Raw genomic sequence first — 20,795 nt, forward strand, 5'->3', positions numbered from 1 at the left:
TGTGTTTCTTCTGGAGCTGTTGTCAAAGCTGTGAGCTCCAACATGGAGATTCTTCAGTTGGTTGTGTTGTTGCTGCTCAGTGAATAAAAACATGTCTTTAGTGTTTTTTGTTGAGTTTATTTTGACTCTTTGGTTTGATTCAAACCTGATGAAACAAATGAAAGCAGCTCCACTGATCTTCCTCCTCAGTGTTTCCAGCTGTTGGTAGGACTGTGTAGTATTAAAGCTGTAGTGTCTCCAGAGGGAGCTGAGTGTCTGATCAATGTCCTCAGGTGATGTCACCTGAGTCAGTGTGGGCGGAGTCTGAAGATGAGGTGAAGTTGGGGGGGGGTTGGTCGTTTACAACCCCCATCCTCATTGTAAATGACTCCTATAGGTCAAAGCTACGTTGTGTACGTAGTGTGAGTAAAGTGGCTCGGTCACTGCAGACAGCTCTGAACTTGTTACCAAGGCAACAAGATTTAAGGTTAAACTCACCTGTTGGGAAGGGCATCACCTGACAGACTGAGCCCCTCCCTCTTGTGTCAGATTGAACTCTGCCTATAACAGAGGTTCAACTGGCCTGGAGCTGGTGTTTCTCATCTCCAGTGAATCCAGTAGCATGTGAGCAGCAAACATCATCTCCATCAGTCTGTTGTTGTCATTTATTCTCATTCTGCTGCTCCTCTCACACACTGCACACACAGGTGTGTGACTGACTCACTATGGTTGTTATAGACTTTATTTTTCTATTTTATTTCTAATGGGCCCATGTACAATATTACACACAGGCTAAATGTTCCCATGTGATGCATTGTAGCAGAGTTAGCTTCAAGCTAATGTCCATCTGCAGTTACCATGACGCTCTGAGTCTCTGTGACCTTCTCCTGACTCAGTAACAGGTGTTTAGGCTGTTGCTTTAAAAAGAGCATGAATGTTATTGTAGCTCAGGACTGAAATCTAGTGATATCATTGGATGTTGGTGTTGAATAGAATTAAAGAAGAGGAAACCTCAGAGCTCCTTCAGGAGGAAATAGACTCTATTTAAAAAGGGCCCAGCCAATCAGGTGCAGGAACGAGCCATGAGGATCATCCCAGTGACAGAAGATGAGCAGAACCATCCCATCATCATGTCCCACCATTACATGCACCAACTGTATTTTCACCACTATTTACATCAGAGTTTTATTTGAACAGATTTGATGTTTTCTCTAATCACAGACTATGTCACTGTGAACTCTCAGTGACTCACTGTGAAGTCGTGGCCTCAGCTCTGAAGTCCGACCCTTCCCACCTGAGACACCTGGACCTGAGCTACAACTACCTGCAGAATTCAGGAGTGAAGGATCTCTGTGCTGGACTGGAGAGTCCAAACTGTAGACTGGAGACTCTGAGGTTAGTTTGTCTGTCGTAGTTTTTTTTCTGTATTCAGGTCAAATATTTGAAGTTTCACTTGTTCATTGGTTGAGGATTTCAACATAGAGCTGGAGAAGAGAAAGGACTTAGTGTTTATTACTACAAGAAGAAGGTGAGACCAGTCAGTGTTTGTGATGGAGATAAGTTCTCTGGTTTTTATTGTCTGGAGTTTGATCTTCAACCCAGAAACTTGATGAGGATCAAACTCCCAGATGTTCTGCTGCTGATTTGAACATGACAGAAGCTTCAACAAATATTTCACCAAGCTGAAGTCACATCAGTGATGATGATGAACGGCAGCAGATTGGAGATTTCTGGAAACATCAAAGGTTTCTAAGGTTCCAGTTGATTTCCAGCTGGTTCTTGAAAACACAACCTATTGTGTTCATTTTCACTGTTGATCATTTTATTCTTGGTGTCTGTTCAAACAGATTTACAGGCTTCAATGTTCCACAAAGAGCTGATTGTCCTTCCACTGTAGATGTGACATGTGTGTCGCGACCTACGTCACCCTGGTAATTAAAGTTTTACAGTTAAGGCTCTAACCAGCCTAGGCTTCAGGGATGGCACAGGTGCACATATTTCTATTGCTGAAAACCTGGAGCCTGGTGGGATTCGCTGCCATATTGCTCAATGTTTGACTCACCGGCTGCTTCACGTTCATCACCTGTAGCTTGGTCAGCGAGGCTTCCCTGGCAAACCGGCGTGCAGCTCCAGTGGCACCGGGCCGGCCACCAGCTCGGCGTCCTGCGTGTATCGACCTCCGTCCGTCGTCACGCAGTCGCGGCTTTGTCAATTCATTTGTGTTTAGACGAGACAATAACTAAAACGATAAATCAATCTTGAAGGTGGAGGGGATTCTCCGTAGGCAGCTTTGTCAACTTTCTTCACTTCTCTGCGGGGCCGCCTCGTCAGAGCACGCCGCTCTCTCTTTGGCTTTTTCCCAGCATCCCCTGCTCCATCCGCTCACGTCAGACTTAAGTGGTCAGGTAACCAGGCAACCAATCAAAACATTACACAATATGGCAGCCGCCCCCTCTCACCTACGAAAGTGACCGTAACAGGTGTCATAGGGATAGTTCACCAAAATTGAAATTTGGAAATTGAAAACTGAAATTCATTATCTACTCACCCCCATGTCGACTAAGGGCTGGGAGAAGTTTCAGAGTTATCCGTTAAATTAAATAAGTCTATATTTCAAGCTTGTTTGTAACGGAAGCTTCTCGAAGCTCCTCTTCCCAGTTCGTCCAATTTGGACGAACTGGGAAGAGGAGCTTCGAGAAGCGTCCGCTACAAACAAGCTTTAATTTTTTTCCAGACAATTTTGCATTTCGGGGCTTCAATACAAGACAGACATTAAATACAAGCAGCATGGAGGTATTTGGATGTTTTTTGGTGTGTCTTTTTGTTACGAAGACAGTTGGTATCCATTTGCAACCGTTATATGGACATGCACTGCTACGCCCAGACCCCCTGTAACTCAGAGAAGCCCCGGAGGACTCTGAAACTTCTCCCAGCCCTTAGTCAACATGAGGGTGAAATTTCAATTTTGGGTGAACTATCCCTTTAAAGGCTCTGATAGGGTTCAGGCTCTTTGAGACCCAATAACAGAAGAACACAAGAACAGAAGGACAAAGTCCCTCTACTCATTTAGACACTGATCATTGATCAGGACACATTTGATCCATTAGCACTGATTTGATCTACACAAATCATCTGTATCATCTGTTATTCTTTTTTCAGATTGAGGAACTGCAGGTTGTCAGTGATCAGCTGTTCTTCTCTGGGCTCAGCTCTGAAGTCCAACCCCTCCCACCTGAGATTCCTGGACCTGAGCACAAACCGGGACCTGCATGATTCAGGAGTGAAGGTTCTGAGTGGTTTTCTGGAGAGTCCAGACTGTAGACTGGAGACTCTGAGGTCAGTTCACTGACTGTTACTGTTGTAGATCGTAGATCTTTGATCCACAACTGAACCTGATTGATCTTCACTCAGAACTTGAATCATTGACTTTGATGTGATGAATGAAGGACATTTGAAATAGTTGTTGTCTCATGTTTCCACTTGTTCTTCTCTCACACTGACAATGACTCTTCACTTTAAGATCATTTCACTCAGTCTGATCAATAATGTCTGTTCACTTGACTTCATTTTGTTCACAGAGATGATTTGAATCTGATCTTAACCTCTTCATGCAGAGGCCATTTTTGGCAATTTCCGCCTGTTTTTGTATCACTGCAATTAAAGCTTTATAACTACAGAAGTACTAATACCACAACTATGGTTTATGGCTTAAATGAAAGACAACCTTTGTCACTTTACATCTATATCTATAAAATATTGAATTGATTCATAAAATATATAAATATAATTCATTCCATAAAAAATAGAGCTTCTGAAAATAGAATTTAAAAAAAAAAAAAAAAAAACGAGTTTGAAATTTTTGGTGAAAATGTGATATTTCAAAATCCTAATTATAAAACAGGTTGAATTTTACATATATGGTTCACACACTCCCTGTCCACATGTGTACCAAATTTTAGGTTGATATGTAAAACTATGATATGATATGTAAAACTACTGAGGCACTTTTTTTTTTCCAAACAGTGTCCCTTGGCGATCTCTAGTGTGCCAAACCTGTCCAAAATTGTCCAATTTGGCTAAAATGCACACAGCAAGATTTTAGTGAGATTTTTTTTTTTTCCAACAGATAACCTGTTGGGGCCAATCACAAACTTGACGCCTTTTAGGAACACCAGTTACATAAGTAAAATGTCATTTGAAAATTTAATTTAATTTAGGGGGATGAATATTTAGTGTCCAAAACCCATCAAACATGAATTTGACCTATTTTCGCCTGTATTATATTGTTATTTTCCTTTATAACTCCAGAAGTAAACATCCCACAACCACCAGTGATGGCTTAAATTAACAAGGACATTTTAAATAGTTCATATTGTGGTATTATGTTATAATAGTGTTCAGTGCCTTTAAGAAGGGGGAGTGACGTCAGTATGGTGTTGTGAGCCCGGGGAATTGTGGGATACACACTAGCTGAGTGCTGTTGTACCAGATAATACATCCGTGTTGTTGTACTGCCGAGTTGCTGAATAAAGCCAGACTCCGAATACGTCGTTGTACGAACCTTATGTGAATAACAAGACACATATATTGTCTTTTATTATTATTTTCATTATTACATTAAAACTGGGGCAGCAAAAACACACTTTTTGTGGAGACTTGTATTGCTTACTTGGTGACACTAGGGGGAGAGGCAACCACAGGAACCAGCTGGATGTAAGCTTAAGCTTTGCCCAATCAGGGATCATTATATATCAGGTGACACCTTAGAGTCTCTGCTATTTGACGAAAAACATGTCACTCCCGTGACTTTGATTGACAGGCCACCAGACCTGCGCGAAGCGGGTGCGCAGTCTGACGGAGAATGACTTTAGCATTAGAATTGCGGGGAAACGTGACACTACTATGGATTATCTGGTCACGATGGATACAATTGAACCGGCCAGTTTTGTCCAGCACATCTTCAGCTTTAAAGTGAGGGTAAGCTTGTAATTTTATTCAGTGTTTTAGTGGGTCTATGATTGACGAATGTCCGTATTTTTTGGCACTCGAAAATGACTTCCGGGTTTGTTTGTGTTCAGTGAGCAGGCTTGTTTAAACCTTTAATGAGATAAAAACTGCATTTTTGTTCTTTGCTTTTGTTTATATGACGATTTTTTGGTGGTGAAAGAAGAGGTTTAAAGAGGGTACATGTTTAAATCACCTTCGTTGTTGACGTGACGTTGTGGGCTGCCGTAGTCTGATATTGTTTGAGACATTTTCAGTTATTGGATAAAGGTTGTAGGATACAAGGAAAGTTTTCTCCTCGGCTTACAGCAGAGCGGAGTGACTGACAGACCCGTGTTTCAGACCAAACACTCTATATAAGTGATTGCTGTCGGAAGATACAACTATTTAAGACTTATATTAAAGGGATAGTTCACCCTAGAATGATATTTCGCTCATTATCTACTCACCCTCATGTTGACTAAGGGCTGGAAGAATTTTCAGAGTCCACCGTCCCTTCTCTGAGTTACAGGGGGTCTTGGCGTAGCAGTGCATTTCAATGCAACGGTTGCAAAGGGACACCAGAGCTCTTCGTAAAAAAACACACAAAAAAAAACATCCAAATACCTCCATGATGCTCGTATGTATTGTCCGTCTTGTGCTGAAGCCCCAAATTGCGTAATTGTCCCGAAAAAAATTAAAGCAGAAGTAAGTGGTCCGGTCGTTTTGGCTAATGCTGCGTTCCAGGCAGGCTTTTGAAATCGTAAATTACAGCTTCAAGTCACAACTTACGACTTTGTAGCGTTCCAGGCAACCCACTCATGTTTTTCCGACCTGTTTTACCGGTGAAAGTCACTATAACGGCCACTCGTAACTTCTGACCCGTGAACTCGTACCAGATCGAACTGGTACGACTTCACGGTCGGAAAAATACGAGTTTCCTTGAACGCACCATAACAGTCCTTGTCCCTACGTCGCCACATTCACGGCGTCCCTTGGCTGCACACACAGCCCTGCATGCCGTTCTCTCTCCTCATTGGATAAAAACTGTAGGATACGATAAATGTTTTCTCCTCGACTCAGAGCAGAGCAGAGTGACTGACAGACCCGTGTTTCAGACCAAACACTCTGTAGAAGTGATTGCTGTCGGAAGATACAACTATTTAAGACTTATATTAACACAAATATATCACTTACTTCTGCTTTAAATAAGTCTATATTTTAAGCTTGTTTGTAGCGGAAGCTTCTCGAAGCTCCTCTTCCTGGTCCGTCCAAATCTCGCGTGATTTGCGCCGGCGTCAGTGCGGTTACTGCGAATCACGCGAGATTTGGAAGGACCAGGAAGAGGAGCTTCGAGAAGCTTCCGCTACAAACAAGCTTAAAATATAGACTTATTTAATTTTTTTCGGGACAATTACGCAATTTGGGGCTTCAGCACAAGACGGACATTACATACGAGCATCATGGAGGTATTTGGATGTTTTTTTGTGTGTGTTTTTTTACGAAGAGCTCTGGTGTCCCTTTGCAACCGTTGCATTGAAATGCACTGCTACGCCAAGACCCCCTGTAACTCAGAGAAGGGACGGTGGACTCTGAAAATTCTTCCAGCCCTTAGTCAACATGAGGGTGAGTAGATAATGAGCGAAATATCATTCTAGGGTGAACTATCTAACAGAAACATTCCGCTTACTCCTGCTTTAAAGTCAGAGCGTTTGACTAAATAAAGACTCTGGGGCGCCGAAAAGGGGGGGTAAAGGAGACGGATTCTAGGGGCCCATGATTGAGGGGGGCCCTGAGAGGCCCCTAATGATGATGAAATGATAATACAGAAAAAATAATGACACTAAGTTATTAACTAACATATAATCACAAATGTTTTATTTTCAATGCCCTGGTAGTCTGGCCTGACGGAAGTGCATTGCTGCGATTAGCCTCTGATTGGTCGGAATGAGCCACCTGGCGGAAGTCCCACCTCCTTGTTGCAGCATTCACAGTCCGCCTGGTAAAGGGAAACATCAACAAACAACAACAGGAACCGAACCATGGATCTATTATACATCCGTGTCATGAACTGAACAGAAGAAGAAATACCCGTCAGCGGTTGTCAACCGCCGTTAAACTGAACAAAAGAATAAATATCCCCAGCCCCAGTGCCCCCACATGAGGAAGGAGGTGAGCAGCTGTGTGTGTTGAAATAATAATAATAATAATAATAATAATAATAATAATAATAATAATAATAAAAATAAAACATTTTTTACTACAGTCTCAAAACAATACAAAGGTGAATCTGTTATGGGAAAGATGAATTAAAATTAATGAAATGAAAATCATTTTGAACAATTTTAATGGTTTAAAAAGCATAAACCCTTTAAAAAAATTAAATAGAAGACGTGCAGTAAGAACAGAGGAGAAAATCTGTGGTGTGTGCAGCAGAAAATACCATTAAAATGGATAATTGTATGTAAAATAGCATCAAAAAATTTCACCACTGAGTTGGGGGTAAAGATTATTTTCATGGGGCCCAAAATCCCTATCGGCGCCCCTGTAAAGACTGACTGGTCTGAAGTCATCACATAAGATGTGGGTGGGTGGGGTTTGTCAACAGATGTGTGTTCAGTTGAATGTGTGTAGTTTTAGTTTCTTGAGACCAGGACCAAGAAAGACCTTAGTCCTGGATCAGGACTGGACCTTTAGACTTTGATCCAGTTCAGTCCTGAATCAGAGTATTGGAGTCAGTGTTTAGTCAGTGATCAACAGTGTTGTGCTAGTAACTCAGTAACTCAGTTACTTAGACCAAAAAGTAATGCGTTACTGAGAAAGTAACTTTTTTGTTACTTTAAAACGTTTTTTTTCAATGATCCCATTAAATAAAGGTTGATTGAATTCCCGTCTAACCCTCATTTCAGTTCTATACTGATGCTGATGAAAAAACACGTGTTTTTATCTGTAAAATTTTACCATCATCGTCATCATCATGCTGCATGATGTCAGCGTACAGCAGCTTGACCTAACAGAACTGCAAAAAAATCTCGAGTTACGTTTAAGAACCTGTTTTCAGTGACAAAAGTAAATTCACTCCAGCGGTAATTATTTTCTCGATCGATCAGCTGTGTTTACCCGGAGAGATCGTCTGTGTTCACCGTTTGCTCGGTGGAGTGGGTGCTTGTGTGTCTCGCTGTGACACTCGAGCTGTGTCCCAATTCAGGGGCTGCAGCCTGAACTGGCACACGGCTTCGGTCTTGGATGCTGCATTAGCTAACGTTACCTTAGCTCGCCGTCATGCCCTGCCCTGACCTGTCCAGTCCTCAGTCTTCATGGAGCTTGTTTGATTGTGTGTGGGACGCTAGAGGGCGGCCACCAAGCGCTTAGTGTCTGAACGTCTCTGGTGTCTGTGCTCTGTCTTTCTTTCAATTCAATGAAACTTTATTGATCGCTGAAATGTTATAGGAAGTGTGTGCCGCTGTAAAACCTCACCAAAAGGAACGGAGTAACACAGCGTTTGGTAACAGAAACGGAGTTACTGATTTAAAAAAAACAACGCGTTACGTTATTAGTTACTGAAAGAATAACAGCGTTACGTGGCGTTACTACCAAACACTGGTGATCAGTCTGATCAGATATTGATTCTATATTGACAGACTGTCCTGAGGTCAGCAGCAATGATCTATCAGTTTTGACATGAAGAGGTGAATGAATGTTGTTCTTCTTTTGTTCTTTATTCAGATTGAGGGACTGCAGTTTGTCAGAGATCAGCTGTTCTTCTCTGGGCTCAGCTCTAAAGTCCAACCCCTCCCACCTGAGAGAACTGGACCTGAGCTGGAACAACCTGCAGGATTCAGGAGTGAAGGATCTGAGTGGTTTTCTGGAGAGTCCAGACTGTAGACTGGAGACTCTGGGGTCAGTTCACTGACTGTTACTGTTGTAGATCTTAGATCTTTGATCCACAACTGAACCTGATTGATCTTCACTCAGAACTTGAATCAATGGTTGTGTCCGAAATCACTCCCTCATCCCCTCCTCCCTACTCACTATATAGTGAATTCAATATAGTGGACTATATAGTGGACTCACTGGTCAAATAAAAAAACACTTTCGGACACTACACCGCCGCACAGTTAATGACGTATTACGTCGCGTAATTAAAACGTCCCGACCGCGATTGTAACGGCGGTGCAGGTACCATGGATACAACCATGATAACAGCCGGTGTAGAGGAGTAAAGCAATATATTAAAGCTTCAGTTGGTAACAATTATTCAGTCATATTTGCTGGAACTGTCACTATATTCTGATGGTCAGACATTAAATGAGTAATTTAGGACAAAATCCAACTCCTCTGGCTCCACCTACAGCCTGTAATCGTATTTGCCAAAATCCACCGCGCCCGACGATTCTCCACCTGTCAGGTAGAGGGAGCAGGAGGAGCAGCCAATCGCCGCTCCTACACGTCGTGCTATGGATACGGTACATCTTCTGTGGGTGCGTTTATGGCTACTTTGTGTGTGTCTGTGTGTGTGTGGGGCGCTTGGCAGAGGCAAAGACGGTTTATAAACTCTTTGGCAGAGGTTCATAAAGGGACCTGACGGAGTATTGTCTTGAAATTTCCGACCAAGTCGCAGAGTTTACTTTCACTTTCGTCAACTTACCAACTGGAGCTTTAAGCGGTAATATATATATATTTAAGCATCAAAGATGTTCAATCAAACCCACATAGTTTGAAACAACATTCAAAACACCAGTGTCACAACTAAGCTTAACGTCCGCTAGCTTAATGCTAACGTTAATGTAAAACACCATAGACGGGCTAACAGAAATTAGCATCACTATCCAGAGTCTGTGGTCAGTTTATAACGCTTGTTAGGAAATTTGCTCTGACGTTTGTTGTGGGAGTCTGTGGAAGCCGCGACCGGACAACTCTGGCAGCTGGACACATTTATTGAGGCTGCTGCACTACTGCATTTATTTGGTAGCTACACCGGTCGTTCTGGACCGGCGTGTTAACGGCGTCGATCCGTGACCGCAATGCATGATGGGATATCTTGCTCCGGTTAGTGACCATCGGATGCTCACTACATTTCGCGGTGAATTGTGGGATAGATTCAGTGCACTATATAGTGAACATTAATAATCACTAAACATTCGGACACCACTACAAAATGGCGTGGTCACTATATAGTGAGTAGGAGGTGATTTCGGACACAGCAATTGACTTTGATGTGATGAATGAAGGACGTTTGAAATAGTTGTTGTCTCATGTTTCCACTTGTTCTTCTCTCACACTGACAATGACTCTTCACTTTCAGATCATGTCACTCAGTCTGATCAATAATGTCTGTTCACTTGACTTCATTTTGTTCACAGAGATGATTTGAATCTGATCTTAAAGTCAGAGCGTTTGACTAAATAAAGACTGACTGGTCTGAAGCCATCACATAAGATGTGGGTGGGTGTGTGTGGGGGGTGGGGGGGTTGTCAACAGGTGTGTGTTCAGTTGAATGTGTGTAGTTTTAGTTTCCTGAGACCAGGACCAAGAAAGACCTTAGTCCTGGATCGGGACTGGACCTTCAGACTTTGATCCAGTTCAGTCCTGAATCAAAGTATTGGAGTCAGTGATCTGTCTGATCAGATATTGATCCCATATTGACAAACTGTCCTGAGGTCAGCAGCAATGATCAATCAGTTTTGAAGAGGTGAATGAATGTTGTTCTTCTTTTATTCTTTATTCAGATTGGGGGACTGCAGTTTGTCAGAGATCAGCTGTTCTTCTCTGGGCTCAGCTCTAAAGTCCAACCCCTCCCACCTGAGAGAACTGGACCTGAGTGGAAACAAGCTGAAGGATTCAGACCTGAAGGATCTGTATGATCTCCAGAAGAGTCCACGCTGCAGACTGGAGACTCTGTGGTCAGTCAAGCCTGTAGCTGTTTCCCTCCAGATCAATCAACGCATGAAGGAAAAGGGTTTCTGGGCAGTTTAACTGGTTTCTGGAGGTTGTTTTTTTCATCATGTAACTTGGATCCACAACAAGACATTTAGACATGTAGACATAGACATCTAGACAGGATGCCATAGCTGAAGGTCTAAATGTTCCAGCATCAGGTAAAGGTGTTAGGATGAAACCAGGAAGTAGGCGCCAGACATCCTGTTGCATCTATCACTCATATCAGATTGACTAAATCCATGTTGTTGATGAAGACACAGCAATACAGTGTGAAAAGGTGTGAAGGTGGTTCCACCCATAGATATATAAACGTAGATGCCGCGTTCTATATCTAGCGATACGTCAGCGGGGCCGCCATATTGTGCAGGACACAGAACGTCTAAGCCTGTGAATATTCTCATTTGTCCAGGTCATTTGTCCAGGTCCAAGAGGCTTCATCAGTTGCGTACATGAACTGATGAAGCCTCTTAGATGAGAGGTGAAACGTCTTCCTAGACAAAATAACTGAGTCCAGTTGCGTTTGATTTAAATTTCTTTGGGGATATAGGCTACAGATCTACAGCTCTAGGTCACTGAATTGTTAGACTACACTACAGTAGGTCATTTCAATTTGCGCTTCTGTGTGTTTTCCTTTTTATTTTTTTATATAGGCTAATATTCATATGCGGATCAAGAGTGAGCGAGTGAGCGCGAGAGAAACAGCAGATGCGCACCAGATGCAGGTTGTCCGGGCAAAAACTGAAACGAGACGGTTAAAGAGAGGAAAAACACAGAATATACAATAAGAGACTTTGAGTGGATCTGATGGTGGCTCAGGTTTAGTGATGAGAAAACTGTCACTGTCAGCTGCTGCTCCAAACAGTCACTAACTTTAATTTGAAGGGACAGATTAGATGTTGATTTTGTTAACAGGGACTTTGTTGCACCCATATCACCGTGGTGCGTCTTTTTTATACAGTCTATGGTGCGTCTTGAAATCCCTCTTTGTCCAAAGCGGGAGATGACAGAAAAAAGAGTCAGAGAACGACTTAATTGAAGCTACATTGTTGCGAGTTGGCTCCGGCGTACAGGAAGCTCTGCGCCGTGCTCAGTGTTTCAGCTGCTTCTAGGATAATGTAGTTAACGTCCCCAGCGTAAATGACGCCTGTGAATAGATTTAATCAAAATCTGGGGTTACAACCATGGTTACAGTGTTTAGAACGGCAGTCCTTTAGAACTTATGCCCTGCACAACATGGCGGCCAGCAGACGCATGGTGGCGCTGTTCGGCAGTATGGAACGCGGCATCTACGTTTATATATCTATGGTTCCACCCCCCCTCTCTACACAATATTACAGGAAACGGCTTCACTCTCACTACAGGCCAATGTCCACTCACTCAACTACTGACTAACAACAACTGACACATCTGGTCTGAACAGGACTGAAGTGGCTGCTGCATCACTGACTCAGCAGTCTGTCGTTCATCTCCTCAAAGTGGAGGAGACTCCAGCGCTGCAGTCTTAAAGCAGATAACAGCGGCACGGCCGTTTCGGCTAATGCTGTGTTCAAGGCAGGCTTTTGAAACCGTAAGTTACAGCTTCAAGTCACAACTACGACTTGGTAGCGTTCCAGGTAACCCGTAGCTCGTGTTTTTACCGTCCTGTTGTCTGTGAAAGTTCCCTATAACGGCCACTCGTAACTTCCGACCCGTGAACTCGTACCAGATCGAACTGGTATGACTTCACAGGAAGGAAAAACACAAAGTACGAGTTTCCTTGAACGCACCATGAGTTAGCAGCCCCCGCCCTTGTCAGGCATCAATTGGTCCTCGTGCTACGTCACCACATTCACGCGCATCCCTTGGCTGCACACACAGCCCTTCATGCCGTTCTCTCCCCTCATTGGATAACACTTGTATCCCACAAGGAAAATTTTCTCCTCGGGTTACAGCAGAGCAGAGTGACGGAGAGACTCGTGTTTAGGCTGAAATACTTCATGTAAGTGATTGCTGACGGAAAATAGGACTATTTAGGACTTATATTAACAAAAACATTCCACTGATATCTGCTTTAACTGATCTGAGAGCAGCTCCACTGTCACACACAGAGTCCAGTCCACCATCGTCCCTGTGTGTCCTCTGGACCTGACAGAGCAGCATCAGTGTCTCTGGACTTAAAGCTCATGAAGCTGCTCTGAGCTTCACCTGTCAATGCTCCATTGCTGTGTTATGTTCTCCCTCCCTGCCTGAGGGGGGCGCTGTCCTTTGCCCTGTTTCCATTGGGCCTTTGTTTCTTGATTGGAGCCCAGTCTGATGTGACGATGTGGCGATGGGAGAAGCAGCCTGATTCACCTGCTGCTGGGAGCGGACATGGCTTCACCCAGCTCTCTGCACCAGACTTTGATTTGAAGCTTTTACTGACTGTGGAAGTTGAGTTGGTCCAGATTGATTGATTGATTGATATCTTTATTTTGATCATGGAAACGACTATGTAACTACTACTACCTACACCTGAGCTCTGTCACTCCAGATTGATTAATTAAATGATTGATTGATTGATTGATTGATTGATTGATTGATTGATTGATTGATTGATTGATTGATTGATTGATTGATATCTTTATTTCGATCATGGTAACGACTATGTAAAAAAACAACAACATATATACAGTATGTAAATAATGATAATAAAAGAAATACATGAACAGCAAAAATTAATAAACAAAACAAAACAGTAACATCTCATAAGCAACTCAGTATACATGAGTATCTAATCCTACCCACTGGTTTATAATAATGATGCTGCTGCTCCTCTTCAGCCTCTGACTGCACTGTACTTTATTTCTTTTCCTTTTTTTTAAATGATTATTATTATTATTTTTTATAACATCACGTCATGTAGTGAGTTCACGTTACCATTTTGTGTGGTATTTAAAGAGTCCGTCCTCCTCGGCTGCCGGAGTGGGGAGAGCCTGGATGGTAAGGCAAGGCAATTTTATTAGTATAGCCCGTTTTTACAAACAGTTTGTCTCAAAGGGCTTTACATCCCATTATAACAACATCCTCTGCCCTTAGACCCTCACATCCACTGAGGAAGAAATCCATGGAAAACCCTTTTAACAGAGACAAATTGGAGAAACGTAAGGGTGAGCAACAGAGGAGGGATCCCTCACCCAGGACGGAGAGGAGAGGAGAGGAGAGGGCTCCATGTAACCAGATGTGTCCCCCAGCAGTCTAAGCCTATAGCAGCGTAGCTATAAAATGGTTCAGAGCTACCTGAACCAGCCCTGTCATAAAGGAAGGTCTTAAGTCTAGACTTAAATGTAGTTAGAGTGTCTGCCTCTTTGACCCATGGAGAGAGCTGGTTCCACAGTAAAGGAGCCTGGTAACTGAAGGCTCTACCTCCCAGTCTGTTTTTAGAGATACTGGGAGTCACTAACAGACCTGCGTTCTGGGAGCGGAGTGCTCTGGTAGGACAGTAAGGAATGATTAGTTCTTTCAGATAGGTTGGAGCTTTATCATTAAGAGCCTTATAAGTCAGCAGAAGGATTTTGAAGTCTATTCTAAATCCTACAGGAAGCCAGTGGAGAGGAGCTCAAGTGGGAGAGATGTGTTCTCTCTTCCTAACTCCTGTCAAAACCCTCGCTGCAGCGTTCTGGACCAGATGTCATCCACTCTGGCAGACACAATACATACTAATTGAAAAGTGTGAAATTGGTCAGAAATGCTCATGTGTGGTGTGACAGCATTCACACTAACGAGTTGCACCTGGTGAACAACACACGTGATTTCCTTTCCTTTGGAAGAGGGAGGAGCCACAGGTACTGACGCCATTTTAGACTGGAGAGAGCAGGAGAGACTGAAGGTGAGTGTTCTTCTCATTATTTGTATTAATCTTAGTATTATTATTATTAGTGTATTATTAGAGTGTGTGGATCAGTTTGTCCCTGTGGAGTCATACATCGTCTGTCTGTCTCAGTCTCGTCAGCACATTGTCTCAGTATCACCTCGACACAACTTCTTCAACTTTGGCACAAACATCGACTTGAACTCAAGGATGAACTGATAAGACTTTAGTGGTCAAAGGTCACAATGTGTGTGGGTTAATCAGTCAGTGTTACTGGTTTCCCTCTCAGACTAACTGAAGAGCAGTCCAGTGTTAATATGGAGGAAGAGAGGAACGAAGCAGCGTCTCCAGGATCCATCTGTCCCCCAGTGAAGAGTGAAGAGTCCAAAGATCGTCCTCCAGACTTCAGTCCTGGACCCTCAGAGTCACAGTAAGAGACCTGCTACAAACCTGTGAATATTCTCATTTGTCCAGGTCATAGTTATCTATTAGTTATTTGTCTAGGAAGACGTTTCACCTCTCATCCAAGAGGCTTCATCAGTTCAGGTCTTCTTAGAGTAAGAGACCTGCTACAAACCTGCGAACCTCCAAACTGTCTCTGGAACAGAGGTTAGTTTAGTGTGTTGAGCTGCTGCCGTCGCCATCACTGGAACAGGAAATAACTTTGTATGTGTGTGTGTGTGTTTAAGTACGTTAAGTAAACTTTATTTCTATAGCACGTTTCACAGAAGCGGTTCACAAAGTGCTTCATAGTAAAATCAAAAAAGAGAAAAATAGCTACATGGTATAAAACAAAGACACGTAGTTAAAAACAGGAACATAAAGACATAAAACCATAAAACCGGTTGCTCCAGTCTAAAGTCCAGACAGTAAACAGGATCATTTTACAGCCTGACCGTTGAACTTCAGTGTGTAGCTACAGTCAGTGACAATCAGTCCTTCACTACAGTGTGTGGTGCTGGATGCTGATGTCACTGTAGACTTCCCACAATGCCTCTGTCATCAGAGAACTGATGGGTGCTTGATGTGATATGAATAAACACATGTTTGTGTTTGCAGAGGTCAGAAACACCGACTGAGAGCAGAGTCTCCAGGATCCATCTGTCCATCTATGCAGAGTGCCCGGTCCAGAACTCCTCCTCCAGTCTTCAGTCCTGAACCTGGACCCTCAGAGTCTACAGGATCCATCTGTCCGTCTATGCAGAGTGCCCGGTCCAGAACTCCTCCTCCTGTCTTCAGTCCTGAACCTGGACCCTCAGAGTCACGGTAAGAGATGGTTTCTACTGTAAACTGAGCTGAAGATGATTCAGTCGTTAGACTCGTGTGAAGGAAACAGAGAGAAACCAGGAACCAGATCCATCAGACTCTGTGTACGATCCCCACGTCTGAGCCTTTAAACTGAAGTCACAGTAGACATTAAAGCAGCTGATGCAGAGAGACTTTTATTTTGAAAAATCAGAAACCCAACAGCTGAAAGAGCACAATGGTGAATTTATAGAGAGGAGTAATCAGCGTTTTCTGTCTGTGACTGTCTGAGCTTCTCCACAACATGTAGTGAAGCTCAGGTAGAGCTGCTGAAGCTTCTGTTGTCAGCTTCAGTCTCCTCACACTGGACCAGAGCTCCAACACAGGTTCATTGGAGCCACAGCAGCATCTGGATCAGGAGCTCATTAGCACTCTCTCTCTCTTCTTTCCCTCTGCTATAAAACTGTTTTCTTGTCTGTAACAACATCTACTGCACGTCTGTCCATCCTGGGTGAGGGATCCCTCCTCTGTTGCTCACCCTGACGTTGCTCCAATTTTTCCCAGTTAAAAGGATCTTCTTAGGAGTTTTTCCTCAGTCAATGTGAGGGCCCAAGGCAGTGGTTCTCAAACTTTTCTTTACATCAAGGTCCCTAAATTGACACAAATTAGACCACGGACCCCATTGCACAACATTTTGAAGCAAACACCAGAAATACACAAACATTTGTTCTGAGACTGATTTGTTATGAGAAATTTCTGGAAAAAAGTTGTTTAAAAAAATTTAAACATTTCTGGGAAAAAAATGGAAAGATGTCTTTAAAAAAAAAGTTTAACATTTTCTAGAAAAAAGGAGGTAAAATTTCTCAAAAACAATTCTAGAAAAAAAGTGATAAAATCTCTCAAAAAAGTGTTTTTTTTTTTAAAGAAAGAAAATTTCTCAAAAGAGTTAAAAATTCTAGAAAAAGTGGTAAAATTTTGCAAAAAACTACCCAAAGACCCCATTGAACCCTCTCAAGGACTCCTGGGACCCCACTTTGAGAACCATTGGTCTAAGGGCAGAGGATGTTGTGTAAAGACGTTTGAGACAAACTGTTTGTAAAAATGGGCTCTACAAATAAAACTGCCTTGCCTTGCTCCTCTGGTTACTGCAGCCCTGCCCCTTGAGGTGGTTAACCAATCAGAGCCGAGATGTTGACCAGTGACTGTGACATGTTACTGATACTGAAATGTCTTGACAGAGAGAAGAGGAGCGGTGTCTCTGTGGACGAGCAGCTGTCCTGCAGTGGACAAAGACCCAGAACCAGAGGTGAGCTGCAGACAGCCAATCAGAGCAGCTGTGGACAAAGTGAGACTGAACATCTGTCTGCTGATGTGGTCATTTGTTGTTTTCTCCAGAGTCATTGTTCCATCATACAGCACTGACATTTAAGATGATGATTCAAACCTTCTCTTTGTTGTCTGTAGTTTTTCTGTAGCTGATGAAAATAATCTGATCAGATTGTCAGACTCTCTGTCTTCAGTCTGACTCTGTCTCTTGTCTCTTAGCAGATGGTGGTCTGCAGGAGGTTTTAGATCAACATAAGATCAGTCTGAGGAGCAGATGTGAACGAGTGACTGAAGGAACTGAGGGAACAGGAAGTGGAACAGGAAGTGGAACCCTCCTCAACAGTGTCTACACTGAGCTCTACATCACAGAGGGACAGAGTGAAGAGGTTAATACCCAACATGAGGTGAGACAGCTGGAGACAACGTCCAAGAAGAAGACCCTCTATGACACTCCAATCAAGTGCAATGACATCTTTAAAGGTGATGTCTATTACGATGTTTCTGACAAAATGAGACGTAAGTTCCCAAAATATTTGCATCTCCAACAGAGAGACAAAATGAAACAGAGACCCATCAGAGTGGTTCTGACCAACGGCGTCGCTGGCGTTGGAAAAACCTTCTCGGTGCAGAAGTTCACTCTGGACTGGGCCGAGGGCTTGGAGAACCAAGATGTCAGTCTGCTGGTTCTGCTTTCGTTCAGGGAGCTGAACCTGATCAGAGATCAGCGGTTGAGTCTTCTCGGGCTGCTCCATGTTTTCCATCCAGCATTACAGAAGGTCACAGCAGAGCAGCTGGCTGTCTGTAAACTTGTCTTCATCTTTGACGGCCTGGATGAAAGCCGACTGTCACTGGACTTCAACAACAGGGAGGTTGTGTCTGATGTCACACAGACGTCATCAGTCAACGTGCTGCTGACAAACCTCATCCAGGGGAATCTGCTTCCCTCGGCTCTGGTCTGGATCACCTCCAGACCTGCAGCAGCCAATCAGATCCCTCCTACATGTGTTGACAGGGTAACAGAGGTCCGAGGCTTCACTGACGCCCAGATGGAGGAGTACTTCAGGAGGAGGTCCAGTGATGAAGATCTGTCCAGAAGAATCATCTCACACATCAAGACGTCCAGGACCCTCCACATCATGTGTCAAGTCCCAGTCTTCTGCTGGATCAGTGCTACAGTTCTGGAGCACATGTTGACCACAGACCAGAGAGGAGAGCTGCCCAAGACCACGACGGACCTGTTCTCACACTTCCTGCTGGTCCAGACAAAGAGGAAGAAGAACAAGTACGGTGAAGGACATGAGACGAGTCCACAGGAGCTGACGGAGGCCGACAGGGAAGTTCTTCTGAAGCTGGGGAGGCTGGCGTTTGAACAGCTGGAGGAAGGAAACATCATGTTCTACCAAGAAGACCTGGAGCAGTGTGGTCTGGATGTCACAGAGGCCTTGGTGAACTCAGGACTCTGTACTGAGATCTTCAAAAGAGAGAGTGTGATCTTCCAGAAAACAGTCTACTGCTTTGTTCATCTGAGTGTTCAGGAGTTTCTGGCTGCAGTCTACATGTTCCACTGTTTCACCAACAGGAACACAAAGGTCATCAAAAAGTTCCTGGGAAAGCAAGGTAATGCTTCAACACTGGATGACCTCCTGCAGAGAGCCATGGAGAAATCCCTCGGCAGTAGAAATGGTCACCTGGACCTGTTTGTTCGCTTCCTTCATGGCCTCTCTCTGGAGTCCAACCAGAGGCTGTTAGGAGGTCTGCTGGGTCAGACAGACAACAGTCCAGAAACCATCCAGAGAACCATCAACAACCTGAAGGAGATGGAGAGTGATCAAATCTCTCCTGACAGAAGCATCAACATCTTCCACTGTCTGACGGAGATGAAGGACCAGTCAGTTCATCAGGAGATCCAACAGTTCCTGAAGTCAGAGAACAGATCAGAGAGACTCTCTGAGATCCAGTGTTCAGCTCTGGCCTACATGCTGCAGATGTCAGAGCAGGTTCTGGACCAGTTGTACCTGAGCAACTACAACACATCAGCTCAGGGACGACGGAGACTGATCCCAGCTGTGAGGAACTGCAGGAAGGCTGAGTGAGTCCAGACATGATCAATATAGTTATTGATAAGTGGATCAGATCAGTAGTTTTGTCAAGTTAAAAAAAAACAGTTTTCATTGATTCTCATTCTTCTAAGTTTGACTTTAAACCATGACAGGTCAGTTGTGTTTTTTCTGGAGCTGTTGTCAAAGCTGTGAGCTCCAACATGGAGATTCTTCAGTTGGTTGTGTTGTTGCTGCTCAGTGAATAAAAACACGTCTTTAGTGTTTTTTGTTGAGTTTATTTTGACTTTTTGGTTTGATTCAAACCTGATGAAACAAATGAAAGCAGCTCCACTGATCTTCCTCCTCAGTGTTTCCAGCTGTTGGTAGGACTGTGTAGTATTAAAGCTGTAGTGTCTCCAGAGGGAGCTATGTGCAGTCTGATCAATGTCCTCAGGTGATGTTACCTGAGTCAGTGTGGGCGGAGTCTGAAGATGAGGTGAAGTTGGGGGGGGGGGCTGGTCGTTTACAACCCCCATCCCAGCCCCGGCTGCAGAACCAAATCAAAGGGGGGGCATTACATCTTTTCAGGGGGGCGCACTTTTAAAAAATATTGTAATAGGCTATCTAATAGAGTGTCGTCGTCCCCCCTTCACAAGTACACACGCACACGCACACGTACACGCACACGTACACGCACACACACACACACACACACACACACACCACTTGCAATAGGGGGGTCTGTCTCAGTCCCCCAGAAAAAAAAAAAAATAATAACACATAAATGAGGCATTCTGGTGCACTCTGAGGAGAAATAGGGGGGAAAGACAACATTGCTTCACATAAAAAAACATATAAAAAAAAAAAACAGATTCAGTAGCCTACTGACTGGGGTTCCTATCATTGTGATGGCAAGAATGGCTAGAGTGTATTAAACTGGTCTGGGGAGCTGTGGCTGGAGAGCAAAAACAAAACTCAGTTTTTAAATCTTTCGCCCTGGACCAGCCTTCAAGGGCCTGATTCCTCTGCTTCACCATGGAGCTCACTGTCTCCTTCCACACTTCTGCCCTATTTTCATCTTTATGTTGATAGCTGTAGCTACTGTCAGATAGCCTATTAATATAAGACCCACACATGCTTTAGCTTTATACTGCTGAATAATTGTGTCCTGAGATTTTCAGCCTTCTATGATTATAGAATAAAGCCTTTTACAGCATGTACACACGCAGCGCGAGCACACACACACACGCGAGCACACGCACACACACACGCAGCACGAGCACACACACACGCGAGCACACGCAGCGCGAGCACACACACACGCGAGCACACGCACGCACACACACACAGCACAAGCACACACACACACACACACGCGCGAGCACACGCACACTCACACACCTGTTATGGTTCTCCTGCTCAGCTGTGGCTCGTGCCTCAGTTTGCTGCTCTGTCCT

At 43.8% G+C, this 20,795-nt stretch overlaps 2 protein-coding genes across 3 annotated transcripts in view; both read left to right on the forward strand.

Moving 5' to 3' along the window:
- The window catches only part of LOC146976759 (NACHT, LRR and PYD domains-containing protein 3-like), a 67,572-nt gene that overhangs the window by 18,790 nt on the left and 27,987 nt on the right, over positions 1 to 20,795 (forward strand). Inside the window, exons 5-7 of the mRNA XM_085792521.1 lie at positions 1,201 to 1,374; positions 3,139 to 3,315; positions 8,689 to 8,862. Of these exons, the coding sequence (XP_085648647.1) occupies positions 1,201 to 1,374; positions 3,139 to 3,315; positions 8,689 to 8,862 (525 nt within the window). The remainder of the gene's footprint in view (positions 1 to 1,200; positions 1,375 to 3,138; positions 3,316 to 8,688; positions 8,863 to 20,795) is intronic.
- Positions 15,825 to 20,795, forward strand: part of LOC146976760 (protein NLRC3-like) — a 32,956-nt gene continuing 27,985 nt past the window's right edge. For both annotated transcript variants that reach the window (XM_085792522.1, XM_085792523.1), the window contains exons 1-3: positions 15,825 to 15,994; positions 17,212 to 17,318; positions 17,519 to 19,388. In XM_085792522.1, the coding sequence (XP_085648648.1) occupies positions 15,840 to 15,994; positions 17,212 to 17,318; positions 17,519 to 19,388 (2,132 nt within the window). In that variant the 5' untranslated portion in view covers positions 15,825 to 15,839. The remainder of the gene's footprint in view (positions 15,995 to 17,211; positions 17,319 to 17,518; positions 19,389 to 20,795) is intronic.

The sequence above is a fragment of the Trachurus japonicus genome, chromosome 12 (genome assembly GCF_045865225.1).
Source record: "Trachurus japonicus isolate A0001 chromosome 12, Traja_1.0".
Classification (NCBI taxonomy): Eukaryota; Metazoa; Chordata; class Actinopteri; order Carangiformes; family Carangidae; genus Trachurus; species Trachurus japonicus.